The sequence below is a fragment of the Sorex fumeus genome, unplaced genomic scaffold (assembly GCF_029834395.1).
Source record: "Sorex fumeus unplaced genomic scaffold, SorFum_2.1 ptg000072l, whole genome shotgun sequence".
In the NCBI taxonomy this organism is placed as follows: Eukaryota; Metazoa; Chordata; class Mammalia; order Eulipotyphla; family Soricidae; genus Sorex; species Sorex fumeus.
The window spans coordinates 38,554,163-38,574,696 of NW_026606129.1; the positions used below are offsets into that span (position 1 = coordinate 38,554,163).

The 20,534-nt window shown below is 34.0% G+C and overlaps 1 protein-coding gene across 13 annotated transcripts in view; it reads left to right on the forward strand.

Annotated features, from left to right (window-relative positions):
• ARPP21 (cAMP regulated phosphoprotein 21) overlaps positions 1-20,534 on the forward strand; it is a 160,629-nt gene that overhangs the window by 48,160 nt on the left and 91,935 nt on the right. For all 13 annotated transcript variants that reach the window (XM_056129898.1, XM_056129897.1, XM_056129901.1 and 10 more), the window contains 4 exons: positions 3,527-3,671; positions 5,149-5,227; positions 6,106-6,165; positions 6,873-7,013. In XM_056129898.1, coding sequence (XP_055985873.1) covers positions 3,527-3,671; positions 5,149-5,227; positions 6,106-6,165; positions 6,873-7,013 — 425 coding nt within the window. The remainder of the gene's footprint in view (positions 1-3,526; positions 3,672-5,148; positions 5,228-6,105; positions 6,166-6,872; positions 7,014-20,534) is intronic.

The following is a 20,534-nucleotide window of genomic DNA, read 5'->3' on the forward strand; positions in this document are numbered from 1 at the left end:
AATATAGTCCAAGTATCCCATCTCCTTCCTTTTTGGAGATTCTTACCTCTCACGTCCCCAAAATGCACTTGCCTATAAGAAACACAACTCTTGGCTCGTATGAAACTAGAAAGTCTGAATAAGGTGCATTGCGCTTTGGAGACATACTTTTATGGCCTTTGGTGGAGATTTTTCAATACTGGAAAAATTGTCCAGAAATGAATCTGAGTTGATGGTAAACTTAAGTCAATACTATTAATACATCATGGCATTTCCTTACACTTATTTTTACTCCTTTCAGTGAGCCTTTTAGGCCCTAAAAACTCAAATTGCAACAGAACCCGTCCATAACAAAATTTCATAATATTTTTCTTTGCTTTTTAGGCATCACTTAAGTTTTTATAAAAATAGTCTCATGATAGGAAGTTTCCTTATTTTATCAAAGACCAAACATAGTCAAGTCAGAAGCAAATGTTTTATTTGAGCCCAGGGGAGGGAAAATTGATAAAGATATTATTATTTTTGTTTGGTTTTATTTTACTTTTCTCTCTTTAATTGAAGTTCTCTAAATTCTCCCCATGGGTACAGAGAGCACTTTCTTTAAAAGGACCAAAAATAAATTCCTTATAGCTCTTGTCGTAGAGTATCTTTTTCTAGCCTCATTTTCTTAACATGCCCCCATGTTGTAAGGTATGGACACGCTATCATTCAATAGCCATCACTATGTTTCATACACAAGCTTTATTTTATTTGGGCTCTGAGAAATGCGTGGCTTTTCTTCAGCATTTTATCTGTGCTTCTCTTTGGAACGGAGATTGAAAAAGGGTAATATTGTGAATATCCTGACTTGTATTATTAAATGTTGATTGATGGCTTGTAACACACTGCACATGGTATATGTTAACTCTACAGAATCAAAGACTCTGGGAGAAGTCATGCCCTAGTTTCCCCCACTCCTAATGCCAGGAAGACAGCCTTTCTAGACATGATCTGCTTTGTGTCTCATTTGACAAGGTACCAGGAGGACGTTTTTTAAGAGATCATCTGTATCTTAGTGCCCGTCCTGGACCTCAGACTAGTGTCTCCAAACAATCGGTGCAGAGAAATAAGATGCAGAAATGGTGCTTTGTTCCTGCTGGTTCCAAGTTCAGTAATCAAGGCTAGTTTTATAGGAGAGAATTAGAACCTCGAGCTTCTTAACTGGCCTGGCTTATGGGTAGTGGGAGCAGGGGACTGATAGGAAAATATTCAGACTGATAAGCAAGTGGACATGCGTCTTCTTTAGTGAGTTAAAGAAAAAAAAGACTTTTGAGCTTATGCAATGCCTTCACTAGGCACCACTGGCACTTAAAAAATATGGGAACTGAATCCCAGAGAACCTTGATAAAAGTATACAGTATATGGAATGTATTGCTTCCCCAATGTTTGTATATTCACAGTATTTGGAAAACTGCCTTTATTTTCCTGTGTGGGAAAAACTCTTGCTACCTGTATTACTTGATCTCAGACCCATAGCTGATGGTTCAGCCTGTCTTTAAGTTAAAGGAGTTTTGCTTTTCTAATGTTATACTACTTACCTATCAGTGTATTACTGCAACTTGAATCATTCTTTTACTGTTGTTGGATATAAACTTATCCTGTACCAATGTATTTATTAACACTTGTATTTTATTATTGATAACATCAATAAAAATATTAAAAAATAACAGATTGTTTTTTACCAACTCTACAGCACTTTTGTGTGTTCTTTCAACACCATAATGTATCTTATTTATAGAAAATAACTTTTTCTGAACATAGTCTTTGTTCACACATGGCATTAGTTTATAACATTTTTTTTAGATGATGTCTTTTGGCCTGCAGTTTTGCATTTATATTCCCAAGACTTTTAGATTTTTGATTCAAGCTTACAGAGGCTGGTTGGTTCCAGTCCACTTCGAAAAAGCAATGAGGCCACCTCTGTGGACTGGTGCCCTCAGTTTCCCCTCCTGATCAACTGCTGAATCAATTCTCACCCTCTCTCACTGTTTCTTCTGAGCCAGAAATAGTTCAACTATCTCCTTACAAGTAGAAAACCATAGCCCGAATCTTTGTGGACAAAAACATTTCTGCCCCAAGTCATGTGATAAAATGCCCTGTCATTAGATTACACTCAGTAACGTATATCATATATTTCTGGCCCCAGCATTAAGACTTAGAAAATCTAGCTAAGATACTTATTATGAGAAATTGAATGTTTTATACCAGCTGGTGTACACAATGAAACCTCTCCCCCAAAGGAACTTGACTTTTATTTTATGCTTGCAAGATTAGCTGGACTTACAAAGAACATTAATAATTCCAGTTTGGTCTTAATTTGAGGATCTATAGGCACCAATACTGTCACGTGTAGAGAAGCATCAATTTAGTTCTCAGTGAGAAACACTATTAGTCACTGGGAATGTATTTTAGCCTTCATCATAAATTTTAATGTCACAGAATGGAAGAAAGCTTTCCAATCAAATGATCTCTTACATAAGAACAAGTAGGCTTAATGTTGACTAATTTGTCATAGTTTAATCATAGCATAGGTTTTTTATAAAGCTAAAAAGCATAATTTGGCTCATTCTCCTTCAAAACAGTTAACATACTGACAATGAAATGAGTGATGTGTGCATTAATACTAGATGATCTGTTGTCAGTGAAAAATAAATAAATAAGTAAGTAAGTAAATAAGTATATTCAGCCCCAATACCCTGAATGCTTGATTTTATATCAACTTTTTTCCAAAATATTATATTTTGGTAAGGATTAATTAATCCTAACATTGAAATAGTATTGAATATTTATAATAAATGTAAAATATAATTATACTTTATAATTGTATTTATAATTATAAATAAGTATAATTATATCTCTACCTTTTCAAAAAGACTGATTATAGTAACTATAGATTATAATTATACATATTTGTATACTAGGCATTTGTAAATAATATTCCTAAGATTTTTGAAGTTGTATAACTTGTTTTTTTATAGCACTAGAAACCACTATTGATGCAGTTATCAAACAGGCTTTTTATTGTAAATTGATTACTAGAGCCCTTATATCTGTTGTCTGTAATTGATTCGTAATCTCTGTCTGTGTTTGTGTCTATTTCTCCTTAGAAGACGCTATAGAAAATACTGCAGAATCCTTCTCTTCCTTTTGAGACATTATAGTGACTATGATGCAAGAACAATGATCAAGTTATTTTCCTAGGTGTTTAAAAATAAACCCGTAGGAAAAATAAAAGATGTGATCTTTGGGAATTTAACTTTTTTCAGGTTAATATTCATGAGACAAAGTTTTAGTACTAGATGTTTCTCATGACCTCCCATTGACTTCTGAAGTTTAATTCTGCTTAAAGGGCAATTATTTTTATGACAGGTTTAATTTTTTACCATTTAAGAAAGAAAAATCTGCAGCTGGCTTTCATTTTCCCATACTTAATGCCTCTATGCAAAAATGGAAACCAGAAAGAATTTAATAAATCTAGCCCTAAATTATTATATTTTTTCCCCAACAGGAATCAATTCATTTACAGCTTTCCAGTTTTCCCAGCCTTCAAGAGGATGATAAATCTAGGAAAGATGACTCTGAAAGAGAAAAGGAAAAGGATAAAAACAAAGATAAAACCTCTGAAAAACCCAAGATAAGAATGTTATCAAAAGGTGAATGTGAACATATTTTCTTCAGTCAATTTGGGCACATAGTCACGACTTCTAGATTTATAAACATTCCCCTTCCCATATAATACCTTCTAGATTTTTATAGACATGTTCCCCTACTACAGTACTATGCACATACTTGTGTGTGTGTGTGTGTGTGTGTAAAAGATGTGAACAGATTTCTTTTTTTGTTATGATGTTATTACTTGTGTAGCCAAGCTTATTTTTAGGATGACATTTCTTTCGTTTTTTTATTTGGGTATCCTATTTTCAATGATGAGTTGTTATATTTCCCTGAAACTAAAAATGAAATTATATTTACAAAGAAGTATATATGCATGCGCTTTTAATTCAGTTGATTAGTATAGTGGTATGGAGTGATTAACAATAGTGATACTGTTTTGTATCTTTGTGTTTATTTTAAAAGCGGATAGTGAATTCATAATTCTTAAATGATATGTGGTTCTCATCTCCAATGAATAGGCTTACATCAATAAAATACTTTATGAAAATTTCATATGGAAAAGATGAATTTGGTTTGGTCGCTACAATCCATGTACTATCATATTAAAATCTCATTTAAAATATGCACACTTTGTCTCAATAAAGATTTTCCCTCAGAGTCATTATTTCTAATACCCCAGACTTCTACAGCTTGTCTTTCAAATTGTTACCCTTTATATGTTTGTATGAAATGAAAGCAAAAGTTACAAATAAAGTTAGGTTAGGTTGAAATGAAACATGTTATGAATAAATAATTTTGCAGTCAATTCTTAAAAAAGAAAGAAAACGTAGCTGATTAGCTGAGGAATGACAGCTACTTCTAATATTATATACATATCTGCTTATAATGTTTATCTTTGTGAATATCTAAAAACCATAGTGTCAACCGAGTAAAAATATATGATTATTTGATACAGTTTTAGAAATTAGTGATGACGTTAGCGGATGTCATAAGATTTAAACAATTTGTAAGTATTTTGAACCCACCTGTGCTTTTCACTTAGTAACATTTGGTCTTAGAACCTGTTTTTTGTTTTGATTTTGGCTTTTCACCTTTCCTGGATTTGGAGAATGCTGGTTCCTTAGTGCCTCAAGCTCTTGAATTTTCTCTCTAAGAACTGGGAGTGGGAGTACACGTCACATGGCAGTGTGCCCTTGCTGATTTGTAGAACAGAAAAAACATATGACATTTGCCTTCCCCTGTACCTCCACCCCCCAGCAGCCCTCCTCCTGAGACTGTACATATTTCCCTTCCTATAGCAGTGGGATCTTTCTACACTCAGCATCTACAGGGTGTTCTCAGTTTCTAAACTTGATACTCATTTTGATGTTCCTAGTTGGGAAACACATAATCTTTCAAACCAATAGCTTCATCTTAAAATAACCTAAGCAGGAGAAAACCAGAAAAGATTAGGAGCACGTTCCTTTCCCCGTTCCACTGCACTGACTGACAATTCTATCCTACCATTTGTTTCAGATTGCAGCCAAGAATATACGGATTCTACAGGCATAGATTTACATGAGTTTCTGATTAACACATTAAAGAATAATTCCAGGTAAATTATTAGATAAACCTCTCATTTGCAAAAGAGTTCAGTAGTCTATTATAGTAATATTCCAAACACCTTTTTAAAAGGAAACTATAAAATGCAGTCATCTTTGCTGTTGTATTAAATACTTTTTTATATTTTCTTTTTTCTGTCAGTTGCTTGCATGTTTACTATTCACAGAGGGTCTTAATTATTGGAAAGTTACCCAATGAATAAATTCTAGTTTCTGGGTTCTACTTTCCTTGTCTGGAGCGACAGCACAGCGGTTAGGGCATTTGCCTTGCACAAGGCAAATCTGGGTTCAATTCCTCCACCCCTCTCAGAGAGCCTGGCAAGCTACTGAGAGTATCTCACCAGCACGGCAGAGCCTGGCAAGCTCCCCCATGGCATATTCTATATGTAAAAACAGTAACAACAAGTCTCACAATGGAGATGTTACTGGTACCCGCTGGAGCAAATCAATGAACAATGGGGGCGGGGTGCAGTGCAGTGCTTCAGTGCTACTTTCTTTGTCACAAAGAGGTATTGATTAAGAGGGAAAATAGATCATAAGAATCAATGTCAAATAAACCAATCATGCTTTGGCGCAGTTATATATCAATCTTCTTGGGCTTTGCTTTGTTTTACTTCCTCACAAATTTAAATACACAGTTTGTATAATGTGCTTTATGGGCCTAAAATCTTAATTACATTTAGCAATTAATACCAGAATGTAAAAATTTCAACATTACAAAATATTTAACTGATGAGATAAAAATAATCCTAAACAAAATGTAAGAATTTATAAATGGACATACACATGTTCAGTGGTCTTTTCCATACATCCAACTAAGTTTGAACAAAGAAAAAATATAAAAATTTTTATAATTATATTTATTTTGCAGGGACAGAATGATACTCTTGAAAATGGAGCAGGAAATTATTGATTTCATTGGTGACAACAAGTATGTTATATTGCAAGGCTGTTGAATTATATGATATGTCTTGAAAAAATGTAAGGATAGGAAAAAAATGTTGAATGAGTTGACTGATGTGTCGAATGGAGAATCTTGGGGATGAGGAGTTATATGCTGATGGGACTGTTGCTTGGCCCATGTGAACTTCTGCTTGTTAAATTTCTGACAAAAATGGCTACAGACAGGGACCACTGATTAGCATAGAATAGCAATAACAAGAAGCTCCCCTTTTCATTTTTATTATAGTTTTTTAATGGGATCCAGCTGGCTGCAGTCAGTTATGCCTGAAAATAATTGTGCTGCTTTCAGTGTAAACCATGTAATGACATGTCTCTTGATAGGCATCTGCAGTCACATATTATGTCATTGTCATTTGTCCTGTGGCTGGCTTCCTGGATAAGGTAGTATGGGCTAATCCATGGTACTTTCCAACTGGCACTAATTTCCCTTTGGTAGGAGAAATGTGCAACTGTCAAGGATACTAATTGTAGCATAATCAATAAATCCATAGTAAGTGGAAAATTTGTCTGGAAATAGGACATTAAGTGATACCAGAGGTGGAAAGAGGTTTAGTGGTTTGTATGAAAGAGAAATCATTTTGTGTGTGGAAATCATTTTGTGTGTGGACCCGTAATATGTGCCACAGTCCAGGAACACAATTGCTGACTCCACTTTCTTCCTATATGTCTTTCCAGTAATCATTATAAAAAGTTCCCTCAGATGTCATCATACCAGAGGATGCTTGTCCATCGAGTGGCTGCTTACTTTGGGTTGGATCACAATGTGGATCAGACAGGGAAATCTGTTATCATCAATAAGACCAGCAGCACAAGAATGTAAGCTCATTACTATATCTATTTAGCATTTTCTTTGTCTCTAATGGGTTCATTTATAAGACTATAGTATAAAATTCAAAGTACATGACATTTAAAATGTGCCATGTTATTTATCTCTTGCTCTTATCAGCAGGCAAGTGGCATTTATCTGTAGAAGATTATCTGAGGACCAGCAAAGTTTATAAAATTCACACAATAAAGTGGATTTATTCCATGGTCTTTTACATAGCTTTTGAAACATAATTTTCTTTTTACCCCTTTAATATTCCATGTGATCACATACAAAACCATGAAATATTTCATGTCAAAACATAGCCCAAACAGAAAACTACAGTCACTTTAAAGCACATAGAATGCTTGTCCTTTTTTTCTGCTTTTCAGGTCTGTTTTATTGTGACTTCTAGAGTAATAGGAAGCATTGAACTTGAAGACAGAAATCCTGTCTCTAAGATCAATTCTTTTAGCTTGTAGCTGTGTGACTTGGAACAAGCCATTTGAATTCTGCTATCTTAGTTTTTCTTTATTCTATAAAATGAGAGTTCTGAGCTTGTTATGAAAGAATGGCTTTGGCTTTTTTTTCCATTTGCATTTTTATTTTGCCCCTTAAGATAATTATTTATTTCCATTTTTAATGCCTTTTCATGATTCCACTTAGTCCACAAGATACTTAATCATACTCATTTGGAACCTGGAGCTCTTTCTTTTGAACCCATACAAGCCAGTTTTATAGTAAAATCCAACTTTAATTGGGGAGAAAAGTCTCCGTGTAAATTATTCTATTAGTACATTTGCATATTATCATTTTGTTTTTCACAGTATGCTTGGTAAATTGTGTAATCTGCATGGTGTTTTGGAATTCTATGTTTGCAAAGAGCAGCACAGCAGTGGAGTTAAAACACTATTTTATGCTCACCAGAGGTTGGGACAAGGCATACAGAGAAGAGACTCTTTATCTACTGAAGCTCAGTCTGTGTTCAGCAGGAATGAAGGTCATAGTGGAGAGAAAACAGACTGAGAGCTCTGAGACTGAGCTTGGCCATTATCTCAGGGACACTGAGCACTTTACAACTCTGGGCTTCAAATTACTTATCTGCAGGAGAGTTTGAAGTGGATAGTGTTGAAGGGCCCTTGAAGCTTCAGAATTATTGGATCCTGTGGTTGCTTTCTATTGTACTGGGAAAATACATTTAAAAATTTATCAGCTTTCTACTTTATCAGATTATTGGCACATAAACCTTTGATTCTGAACAATAGTCAGATGAAAGGTCACCATGCTTAGCTCCTCTCATATGTCCCTAGATGTTATTTTTTATCCTGCATTCTTGTTTTTATTAAGACTTTCAGATGTCATACAGGAACATAACATCCTTTTTGCAAAATAATCAAGAAATTGACTTTTATTTTATTTTAGTTTGTTTTTCTTTTTCTCAAAAAGACCATGACAGACCTAGACAAGTCCATCGATCTATGTAGTCCAACTTTTGGAGGAAGTGCACTAGTTTAATGCACATTATTTTTTTAATAACATGAATAGTGGTAAACATCTCTAAAACCTCTGTCAACATAGAATAGTCTTAGAGCAAATCACATGTTGAATACAACTCTTGATAAAATTTTATTAATGTCCCTAAACATGCTATCTTGTATAATATGGTAACCGTTATAGATAGCTACTTACACTCATTTAAAATATTAAATTTAAATAAATTTATACCTAAAATTTAATCCCACAGGCATGTTTAAAGAGAACATAGAGGACAGAGAGTATGTAAATTATTTTGCTTATTTCAGAAAGTTTTGTTAACTCTCTCTTAATTCTTGGGATTATTGCCATTCCCAAATACCACTAGAGAATATAATTTGGCCATTTTTTACTAGTTAATAGGCATCAGATTAGCATATTATTAGACTTCACTTATTAGACAATATTTATTGTATTTTGTTTTACTTTTTATAGAGGCAGGTTTTAAATAGAATCCATCCATGCCTTCAGAAAGACTGAGAAAACAGAGAACACCTCAGGTACAGAGTAGGTGGGCTTATTAGCTGCCTATTTTCTCTTCTTACACTCTACCTTTTAGCTCCCCAATAATGCCAAAACAAAAGTTGAACGGCTATACTTCATGAATGTCAAGGTATTGCCTGATCGGTTGTACATAACACTCTATAGTCTGTAATAGTCAAGTCAGTCAAGTATAATGTTCTCTCTCCATAAACTTTCTGACCATCCTCAGTTTGAGTAGCTCTTTTGTGGAGTGGGAAGAGGGGATGATATTTTTTAGGAGAAGATGATGAATTAAGTAGGCCATTGTAATTAGTAACAAATCATATAAATGGCTTTAGCAAAGGAGAAATGTTGTTCTGAGGAATGTTATATATTTGATTTTAAATCAGTTGTCATGTTCTTTTCCAGTTGAAGTTTGAAACAAAATATTCTGTTGGGGAATTTTGATTCAGGTCCTACATGTCTTGGTTTCTCTAGTTCTCTGAAAAATTTAAGTTGTACTATTAGAGATATTGGCATTGATGATTGTAGGGACTATACTAACTTAAGAATTATCGGATAGAAATGTTTCAGGAAAGCATGGAGACTGGGATTGAAATTCCTCAGATAGATCTTTATGGGTTTTTTGTGTTCTGGGAATGCCTTTTCAAAGTAGATGGTTTTATTCTATTCCAGAGCAAATATGCAAAAATGACTATTATAAATGCCATTGCAGCTTGGAGAATATAGAGAAAAATTTCTTTGGATATATATAAATGTACTATTAAGGTGAGGAGGAGAAACCTTTCAGCTATTTGCTTTTAATTTTTCTTCAATGGCATTGCGTTGTCATATAAGATGCTCTTCTGACAGAGATGTAGATCAGCCATATATTGGCTGAATTTACTTCTCAGAATCTCTGTTTTCCTAGACTATGGGCATTTTTATTTATTAAGAAAGGATTTTTTTTCATTTGTTATTTGTTTGGGAGCCACACTCAGTAGTGCTCAGGGTTTGTTTCTGATTTCGTGCTCAGGTCTCACTCCTAACTGGCTCATGAGACTATCTGGGGCTCTTGGGATCAAACTTGGGTCAGCTGCATGCAGGCAATTGCCTTACCTGCTCTACTATCTCTCTGACCTAAAGAATGTTAAGTTTTGCATAAATAAAAATAGTTTTATATGAAAATGTAAATAGTTTTATCATGGGAGCACACTAGGAGGATTACAAATGTATTACTACAATTATCCCTAGTATTTCCCTAGTAACATATATCCCTAGTATCATATTTATATATCTTAAATATGTTTCTTAATGATACATAGTTAGTATCAGTGACATAAGGTCTTACTCATACTCAGTGATAATTAGTTCAGTGACATAAGGTCTTACTCATACTACCTTTAGCTATTATTTGTTTATTGCTGCTTCGGTAATTTATCTCTTAGGTAGTAGAATGAGGTCTAAATCAGTGTGTCAAATGCCAAAAACAATTTTCTTACATAAACTCTCTTAAAACAAAAACCTCTGAGAATAATTAATGCTCAAGAAACTTTTAGAGCTGTATAGGAATTCCAACTCTTTTAAACCTTTGTTGTCAGATAGACAATGAATGAGGGATAAAATATATTTTATAAAGACTCACTGGTATCCATAAATAAAAATGCTTCCTACAGTTTGATCTTTCTTGTTGCATTTTATTATTTGGGCACTGATATAAGATGTGACACTTGCAAGGTGATGATAATTATTCCATTAAATACCTTTCTTTACTCTGTATCTATCTTTACTTTTTGGCATATAAAATGCTCATATATTTTCTAAAAATGAAGAATGTATTGATAATGTTAAGTGAGAAATGAGCTCACTTATTCTACTATTACAAAATAACTTGCTTACAAGTAACCAGTCCAGATCCAGGGTTTAATATCAGAGACAGAAAGTGTGGGATGGAGGCAAGAATAAGGATGTCCTGAGAGAGTTAGAACTAGCATATTTGTATTAGAGACACTTAAAATGCTGTCCTCATCTGAAAGAGCTAATGCACTCGAGAGAATTAGTAAAAAAATCAGTATAATAGTGTACCACTGACAGCGGTTTTAGGAGCTAGCCAGGTTCAAACAGGGGAGTGTATGTTATCTTCAGCCTTTCAACATGGCTATCAGTCCTAGAATGGGTCTAAATGATTGAAGATATTTCTTATGAAAATGTATACCTATTTGTTGAAATCATGAATGGACTTTTTGAGCTACAGTCTTGAGGTTTAGATTTTTCACTTTGGTTCAGCTATCAATGCCCCACAATTGCTCAGAAATACATTTCGCTCTCTAGCACTGAATGTTTATCCCTTTGGAATTCTTTGTGAACTGTCAGATTAGGTGATGACAACAAATAAGACCCTTAGAAAACTGGATAAAGGGTTTCTTAGAGTCTGTGCTATAAGCTGTTAATGTATTTTCTATCTGCAATGTGGTTTTTTTTGGTACAGTTTTAGCATTGAGGTTAAAATTGTAAACAACAATATTATTAAAAACAATCTAAATGTTATTCATCTGGGTCTATTTTCATGAGAGGCTTTGTTTGCCCTTCTCTTTCTACTCTCTACATTCTCATTATTTATTAATTTTTCCTTTGTTTAATCCAAAGAAACTCATTGTTACACTAATAAACAGTTTTTCTCCCAGTGACTATCCTCTCCGTCCTAGATAAGGGATACTTTCTCATGGTATATGATTTGATGACTATACGTCATTTACTTGAACTCGGCTTTGTAAAAGACATAGCAGGATCTGTTATATACAGGGTCCCATGCATATCAGAAAGTCTTTGCATATGTCAGAGTAACTGTTTAACTAGTTTCAGATAATTTTCTTGTTAAAGGTTGCCATTTCTTGAATACATTTTCTTTTGTCTTTTATATCCACCCACTGTCATGGCCTCAAATCCCCTTCTCTGTGAGTATAGAACAAAGAAGATAAATGGAAAAAAACATTAAAGGGGATTGTTACAGGACCCAAAATGCATAAAGCAAGAACAGGGGTTCAAAGATACTGGTTAGGTGATACCTAAACTTCTCCCAAGAGTACAACGCAATGCCTTGATTACTGAGAAGTGTGACCTGGCCTAGAATAATGAGTAGTTGATAGTAACTACAGTAGTTTACTGTAGTAAATGGAGGATTCGTCTGGTGTTAGTCTATAAATATTGGTTTTCTGAGGAAGTTAGGGCATACAGAGGAGATAATCAATTTTGATCATTTGGGACTTTACTCCTTGCAGGTTATTCAGGACTTTTATGAACAACCAACCAATCAAACAAAAAACATGCTTTTAATCCCACCTTTGTTATATATATTTTCCCTTTGGGAATAAAGTGCCACCATGAATAAACTGAATGGCATCCTGATACTGATGCTTGCTTTAATAATCCCCTGAAGAAGATCCAAGCATCCATTTATTTAAGTGCCTCTTCAAAATACAAGAGTGGTTGGTTGGCATTCTGTCATTTCTAAACATCGAAAATTTGCTCTGCGTTTTTTCTACAAGTAGCACTGAAATTCATCTGACTTGAAGTCAAAGACCAGAAACCAATGAAGAATTACATTGCTATCAGGAAAGTCAGGAAGTTTTGTATACTGTTTATAAGCAACCCAGTTCCTGAGTTATTGCATGCTTAAAGGAAGATTTACCCGTTAATATTGGTCAGATTTTATATCTTTTCTCTCTAAACTATATTCTCAAACACCACAGATAATGTAAACTCTGTAGAAATAAGTCACAGAAAAACATTGTGGGGAGAGAAATTAAATTTTTTTTTGTTGCCTTCAAACACTTGAAGTTATTTAGGGGCCATTGAGTGTTGAGTGAAAAAAATGACTAATTTTGGAAATGAAACTTGCAGGTACCTTGTATAACACAGACATACTTAAAAGTATGTAGATAATAATACCTTGAAATATTATTTTTTCTTACAAAAATTTAGTTAGGTAAGACTAGATCATTTTGTAGCAGAGAAAATTGAGCTTCATGTTTTGATCTTGGTCAATTCAAAGACAATCAAAACTGAAATCCACTGCTTCTGTCATTCAACCATGACTTTTCTATTAGCTTAAGGAAAGATGAACCAACAGTAGTAGAATCCATGGTAACTTATGGTAACTAAAGCAGAAGAGAATTAAACACTTTATTCACTGGTACCCATCTGCTCACTTACAAATTCCTAACTGGTCTTAATGACTTTAAAAATCAGAGAACCTAGAAATATGATAATAACATGAAGATAATAACATGAAACTAAAGCTATGATGTGGTAAAACTAGATCTCAAAGCACACTGGATTGGAAATTGTCCTACCTATTCAGTGACATAAAATTCAGTTCAAAATTCTTGCACCTCGTTATGCAAAAAAGTATGTCTCAAATGCTTAGTACCGGGTATGAACTAAAGTAGTATGTAGACTGTGAAATACTTCTTATTTTCTAGTAATAGTTTATTTCAAGAACTAGACTTATTCAATCATTTTAGACTTTCTCTAGAGGAAATTCATTTTTGCATAGAATCTTAAATGGAATACTTTTATGCAAACTAATTTTATATATAAGCAAAATTACCTTTCATCCAAAGAAATAATATTCAGCAATTCATTTTTTCTATTTTTATTTATTTTTATGAAGTTGTTCACAATAATTCATTACATTTAATATCTGGACACCAATCTCACCAACATTGCACCTTTCCACCACCATATTTCAAATGTTTTCACCCCAAATCCCAAACCATGACCTCAAAACAGAACCAAAATAATTAATTTTGTATTTCTTGTATGGATAATCCTCTAAAAATGATCCAAAAAAGTTTCCTTAGAGGAAAGTGTATGAAGATTGTTGCTTTTCACTCTAGAGCCATTAAGCCCTTGTATAAGAGATTACTAACATGTTTGCTAAAGATTGAGCCTTGCTAAAGATAGATGATAGATAGATAGATAAATAGATAGATAGATAGATAAAATTTTCTCCCCTGAAATTGGTTGCCTTCTACTTTAAATCCCATCACATGTGGTGTGCTACTCTTGGTACAACAGTGGTGTAGAGTATGAGATGTTGCAAATAGAGACCCCCCTCCAGGAATTCTAAAATTTAAAATGCAGTTGTACAGGAGATTCACTAAGGATGAGGTTCATGTGAGCCTGTGGAGAGCGACCTTGAGCATCAAAGCAATTGAGTTCTAAAGTTTTTCATCTGTCAGGGCTCTTTTGGGCCGGGGAAGGAAACTCATCCATCCCTCTCCTAGTTACCCCAGATGAGAGAGCCATTTTCAGCAATTTCTGAAGTAAACATTACCTCAGGAAAATTGTGACATCCTGAACTGGAGCTGGTGAATAAAAAAATTATTTGAATATTATAGTACACATTGTACTATAATTGAATTGAATATTATTAAATTGAATATTATAGTACACCTATTAGAGTCTAATACTAATGACAGTGTTGGTTCAATATTCAATGATATAATTTCTGATATGGGCTACCAAAACAAATATTAGCAGTGATATTTTCTTACATAAAATAAGCAATTGCAAAAGTCAAGACTTGCTTTTCAAGAGTGTATATTTTGAAGATTTATTAGACAGGACTTAGCAGTATTTATGCATGAATTTTTAAAAACTTGGTTATTGTTAGAACTACATTATATAAATGGAATTTGTGCCCATTTAAAAAAATAAAATTATTATTATATAAGGTAAAAGATTATTAACGGGAGGGTAGAGCTTCAGATCATGAGACACAATGAAAAAATTTGTACATTTTGAAAGTTCATGTAATACCTTAATGGAAGAGGAGAAAGATTAAAGAAAGGAATATGTACTAATAACCAAACTCTTTTTAGTTTTAAGTTTGTAAAAATTTCAGTTTATACTGTGAATTTCACAGTAACAACTGCTATGAATGATCACAAACATATTTATTTTTTAACCTCAAAAAACACGTTTTTTTTTTCTTTTTGGGTCATACCAGCGATGCACAGGGATTACTCTTGGCTCTGCAAACAGGAATTACTCCTGATGGTGCTCAGGGGACCATATGGGATGTTAGGAATTGAACCCGGATCGGCCACGTGCAAGGCAAACACACATTACCCGCTGTGCTATCACTATAGGCCCTCAAAAAACACTTTTTAATAATAAAATACATTAATTTATCTGCTTCTTGATGAATTTGTAAAGGAAACTTCAAATAATATTTTATGACCTAAAACTTCCAGGAAAAATGTCTATGTGTGTGTCTGTGTGTGTGCGGGGGGGGGGGGGGGGGGGCATGGTCGTGAGGAATATAATAAATCTAGGGGGCCTGAGCAATAGAACAGCAGATAGGGCATTTTCTTTGCATGTAGTCAACCAGGATTTGATCCCCAGTATCTCTATGGTCCTGCCAGGGTGACCCCTGAGTGCAGAGCCAGGATGAAGCCTAAACACTGCCAGATGAGGCCCCAAAACCAAAATAAATAAATAACTCTAATTACTACCAATTTAATAAATACCATGCCATTTTTCAATTTTGAGGGGTTTTATTAGAATTCTATCCTCATGTTGAAACATTCAAAATGATGTTATTTGAAACCATGGTCCATAATCCATTACTGTAGGACATTCATTTTATGGCTAAGGATAATATCACTCTGATGTTAATTTGTGGTAAAAGAGTATTTCTCAAAAGCTATAATGTAATGGTGAATTATCAGTAATTCATAGCTTAATCACATGCACTATAATGTAGATTTTAGTTTGCCTGAGTATAAAATGTAAATTGATTTTCAGCTCGTCATAGATAAGTCTCTATAAAATCAACCAAGAATAACATTATTAGGTTTATTTTATTCATTCCACACAAACTATAATTTGTTTCTCTATTTTCATTCAAAATATTTTTGGTTAAGAGTACAGGGAGAAAGGACAAGGAAAGAAATTGATTGGCAGTGGTGGGGGGAAGAAATAGATGAAAGAATCAGGGTACAGGGGGTCAAGGGGCATTCGGTACATCTGTGGTGTTAAGAAATGACAGCGCTAAATATCCAAACCAAAGAGTCAACAACACTGAAATCATGAGATCCAAACTTTAACAACCAAATTAAAAAAAGGCTGTTAAGATGGCAAGCTGAGATTGGGGGACTCAGAGAGAAACCTGTGAAAGTTGGTGGAGGAAAGCTAACACTGGTGGTGGGATTGGTGCTGGAACCTTGTATGTCTAAAACCCAATTATGAATAACTTTGTAAAATATGGTGCTTTAATAAAATAAAAATTTAAAAAATATTTTTGGTTAATAGATAAGGATAAGCAATTTGGACTATTAGATTAATATTTGAAGTAAATTTAATCAAAGTATTTTGAAAACCACTCGAGCAAATTGATGAACAATGGGAGGACAGTGCTACAGTGCTATTTTGAAACCAGTAGTAGTAAATACACTTGCATAATTTATATCAAAACAAGAGATTTTTTTTAAAGGGTACTTACATTATTGACTGGAACAGGCTCTTTTGGCTACTCTTTGCTTATTTGATGGATATGTTTTTCTTAATTATATTTTTTCTGTAAAAAACAGAAACCAGTGCAATCAAGTAATGCAAGTTAAATTTTATAATAATGGTTAAATAGTTCCCTTATAACTATAATATTTCAAGCAGAAAGATTTCAAGACTTGAAAAGTTATACTTTCCTATTCCCATCTCTCTTCTCAAGAGGCCCTCAAATTTGAAAAAGTTTTCCTAATGACTTTTAAGTCAACTTGAACTGTAATGGAAGTATAATTTTTAAAGATCTTATTGCTCTAGATTTATAATAAATTTATGTTCCTATTAATCAAACTTTGCCTGTTCTATTTTATAAATTATTTACAGATTCATATCTTAGTTACTCTGATCTGCCTTCAAATTATAGTGCGCACTAAAGTTTCATTCATTTATCCCCTGTTTTATTTATTCACTCAACTAGGGTCTCCCATGTTCCAGACAATGTTCTGGGAAACATAAATCTCACATTCTAACTTGTTACAAACCTTACTCAAAATGGTTTTCACCTTAAAAAAATAACTATTCCTTATGGTATAAAAAGAAATCACTTCACTTGTATCACTGTCGTCCCGTTATTCATTTATTTTCTCGAGCGGAAGCCAGTAATGTCTCCATTCGTCACAGCCCTGAGATTTTATTTATTTTATTAGTGAAACACCATGAGATACAGCCCTGAGATTTTAACAGCCTCTCCTTACTCATCCTTCCCAACGCTGCCATATTGGAGGCTCTTTCAGGATCAGGGGAATGAGGACCGTTATTGTTACTGTTTTTGGCATACTGAATATGTCACAGGTAGCTTGACAGGCTCTGCCATGCAGGCAGGATACCCTTGTTAGCTTGCCGGTCTCTCCGAGGGAGATGGAGGCTTTTGGGCCTCACGATCGCTGCTTTGCTCTCTTCCAGGAGCTTTGTTTTAGAGTCTCTGGATCTTGGCCATTGATGAGATTACGTGGCGCTGGGGGCACCCACAAACTGTCCCCAGTGCCACGTAATAAAAAGAAATATAGTAGGGAAACAGTAAATACCCAAAGGTATCAGAAACCTAGAACTGGTCTTTAGTAGGAAGCATATCAATGTAGGAGCATGGGGCGGGGAGGACAGAACATAGGACGGGATGGGGGCCGGGGGGTAGATATTAGCACAACAGTGGTAAGAAGCTTACACTCTAGGAGAGGGCATTATGCATGAAATTAGAATGCTTTATTAGAATGCTTTATGCATGAAAACTTGCCATTATCAATACTGTAAATCATGGAGCCTAAAATAAAATTTTAAAAAGAAAACTGAAGTTGCATTTTTACTTAAATTTCTCAGATTAATATCTAATCCATATCATCAAAAAGAAACAGATTTACTTTTGTGTTAATCCTGTATAAATGTGTGTATATATATATATATATATATATATATATATATGGGAAAATAAGCATTTTCAGTCATTTGTTGGTGAACTACTGCATCTTGGCAGGTTGTAAAAAGAATGAAAACCATTGCTCAAAAGTAAAGTCACTTTACATTCACAAGTCAAAAAGTTTTCATTCTCAAATCATTTTATTTCTAAAAAAATAGTCAACTACTATTAGCAGCAGTTACAAGAAATATATCTATATATCTTGCAACAAGAAAATAATTTCATTTACTATCGATTAGACTATAGATCATGGGGATTAGGAGAAAATTAACTATCATTGATAGAATCAACACTTTTATATTAGTTATTATATCATACTTTTATTGAATACATATAACTAATATATCAGTATTTGTTAAAAACATTAGAATGACCTGCCACTATTACAATGAAATATAATGAATTGTGAATTTAGCTCAGTAGTAGAGTGTTTGCTTTACACATATAAGGACCTGAGTTTCATTTCTGACAGTGCAACATCCACAGATAATCTATATATAATTAGATTTATAATATATGACTATACTGTGACTTTTCCATATCAAAATATACTCAACTTCTCTGTTACTTTCTTACTAAATAATGCCAGGTTATTTTGTTTCCTTAGTGTCCTACGAACAAAGTATCAATATTTGCAGTTCTAGGTTATTTTATTTTATCACATTTTAATTTGGTTGGGAGAGTTTTACTTCAGTCTTTTAGATAATATGATACATTGTTTTATTATTTTTTAGGGCCTCTAGCTTGTGTGTAACTAGATAAGTGAGAGAAAATGACTTTAAGTCTCTATAGGATGTGAGTATGTTGTTTGGTATGTGTAGCTTAGTGTACAAATCTATAAACTTGAAGCTATAGAGATCTCCTGAGTCTTTTTTTTTAATAATCTGTAAAAGAAGCAAAAAAAAGTTTCCTCCAACATTAGTTCTATTTTGGGTACTGAGCGCTGGAGCAATAGCACAGCAGGTAGGGCCTTTGCCTTGCACGCAGTTGACCTGAGTAAGATTCCTCCACTCCTCTTGGAGAGCCCGGCAAGCTACGGAGAGTATCTCGCCCGCACAGCAAAGCCTTGCAAGCTTCCCGTGACGTATTTGATATGCCAAAACCAGTAACAAGTCTCACAATTTGTTGTGAGATGTTACTGGTGCCTGCTCAAGCAAATCGATGAGCAATGAGAGGACAGTGACACTGACAGTGGTTACTGAGTAGAATAATAACACTGCAAAAATTGTAGAGCTCTAAAAACTATAACTCATGTTATTCCAGTTTTCTGTTATTGTTTTCAAACCAATGTTAGTATAATTTATGTACATGTATTTAAGCAAAGAATGCTTCTCATCAAGATTTGGATTATACACTCCAAATGTATTCCAATTATACAAACCAGTCCTTTGTTATCCAAATGCTATTTGCTTACTTTGGAATTATAAGGATCTAATGAGATTCCTTTAATTACTGGTCACCAACATTAAAAAATAAACTCTGAGAAGTAGTTTCCCATGATTAAATGCACAATAAACCCAGTAGGGAGAGCAAATCCACTGAGTTTCAAAAGAAATGAACTAAACATGACAATGCCACTTTAATGAGAATCATAAACTACAACTGCTTCTATACCCAGGACAAATATTTTAACACTTCCCCTGGGTATGAACCTAAACTCAACTCATTCATTGAGTTTTGTGGTGTCCAGTGACAGTTGTGGGAAATTACTAAGGAAGTGGAACCCTTTCCTATAATAATACAAAATGATTAAGAGGCCCTAAAACATTAATTGATTAATCAATAACGTGTAACTTCTGGGAGCAATTTCCCCATGCTAATAAGTCATTATGTTGTTTAAACTAAATATCTCTAGTTTCCCCAATTACTGAACCTTTCTATAAGATTTAGTCAAAGATGTCAGAAAGTCTTCTTGAACTAGATTCCAAAGCATTTCTCATTGGGAAAAAAGTGAAAATTATTTAGGGATAATGATCTTTTCTTTCTGTAAAACCAGAAGACTCTTGACAGGCAGCATACGCAAGGAAGTATTCTAGTTTCCAGAAGAGAACTTGTGAATTAATGTGGCAGCCCTACATTGTAAATGTGTATCAGTTGTTTGAGAATATGGGTGGAAACTTGATTTAATTCCAGAATGACAGAGGTCAGACTAACTATTGTACATTGCTCAGCAGTCCGTCAATCTCCTGCCTTGCATAAGCGAGTGGCACCTCTGTTGGTTCCCCAACAAAAATATCAAAAACATCTGCACACTATATATGCACAGGCATTCATATTTGTTTCACTTCAGTCATGTGAAGCAGCATGCTGCTAACAGGACTCTAAATTCAAATCAACAGAGTTATTCTAACAATACCTTAGGAAAGGACAGAGTATTACCTGTATATTGCCAGCAATTTAATGAAGAAAACCAACGTGTAAACTTAAAAAAAAATAATAAAATTGAATACCACTGGAGGGGATGGCGATGGTGGGGGAGAAGGGAGGGGAACAACACTAACAAATAACTTTACATCAGGGGGGAATCATTTTTATTGATATGTTTTACTTTGCTGGC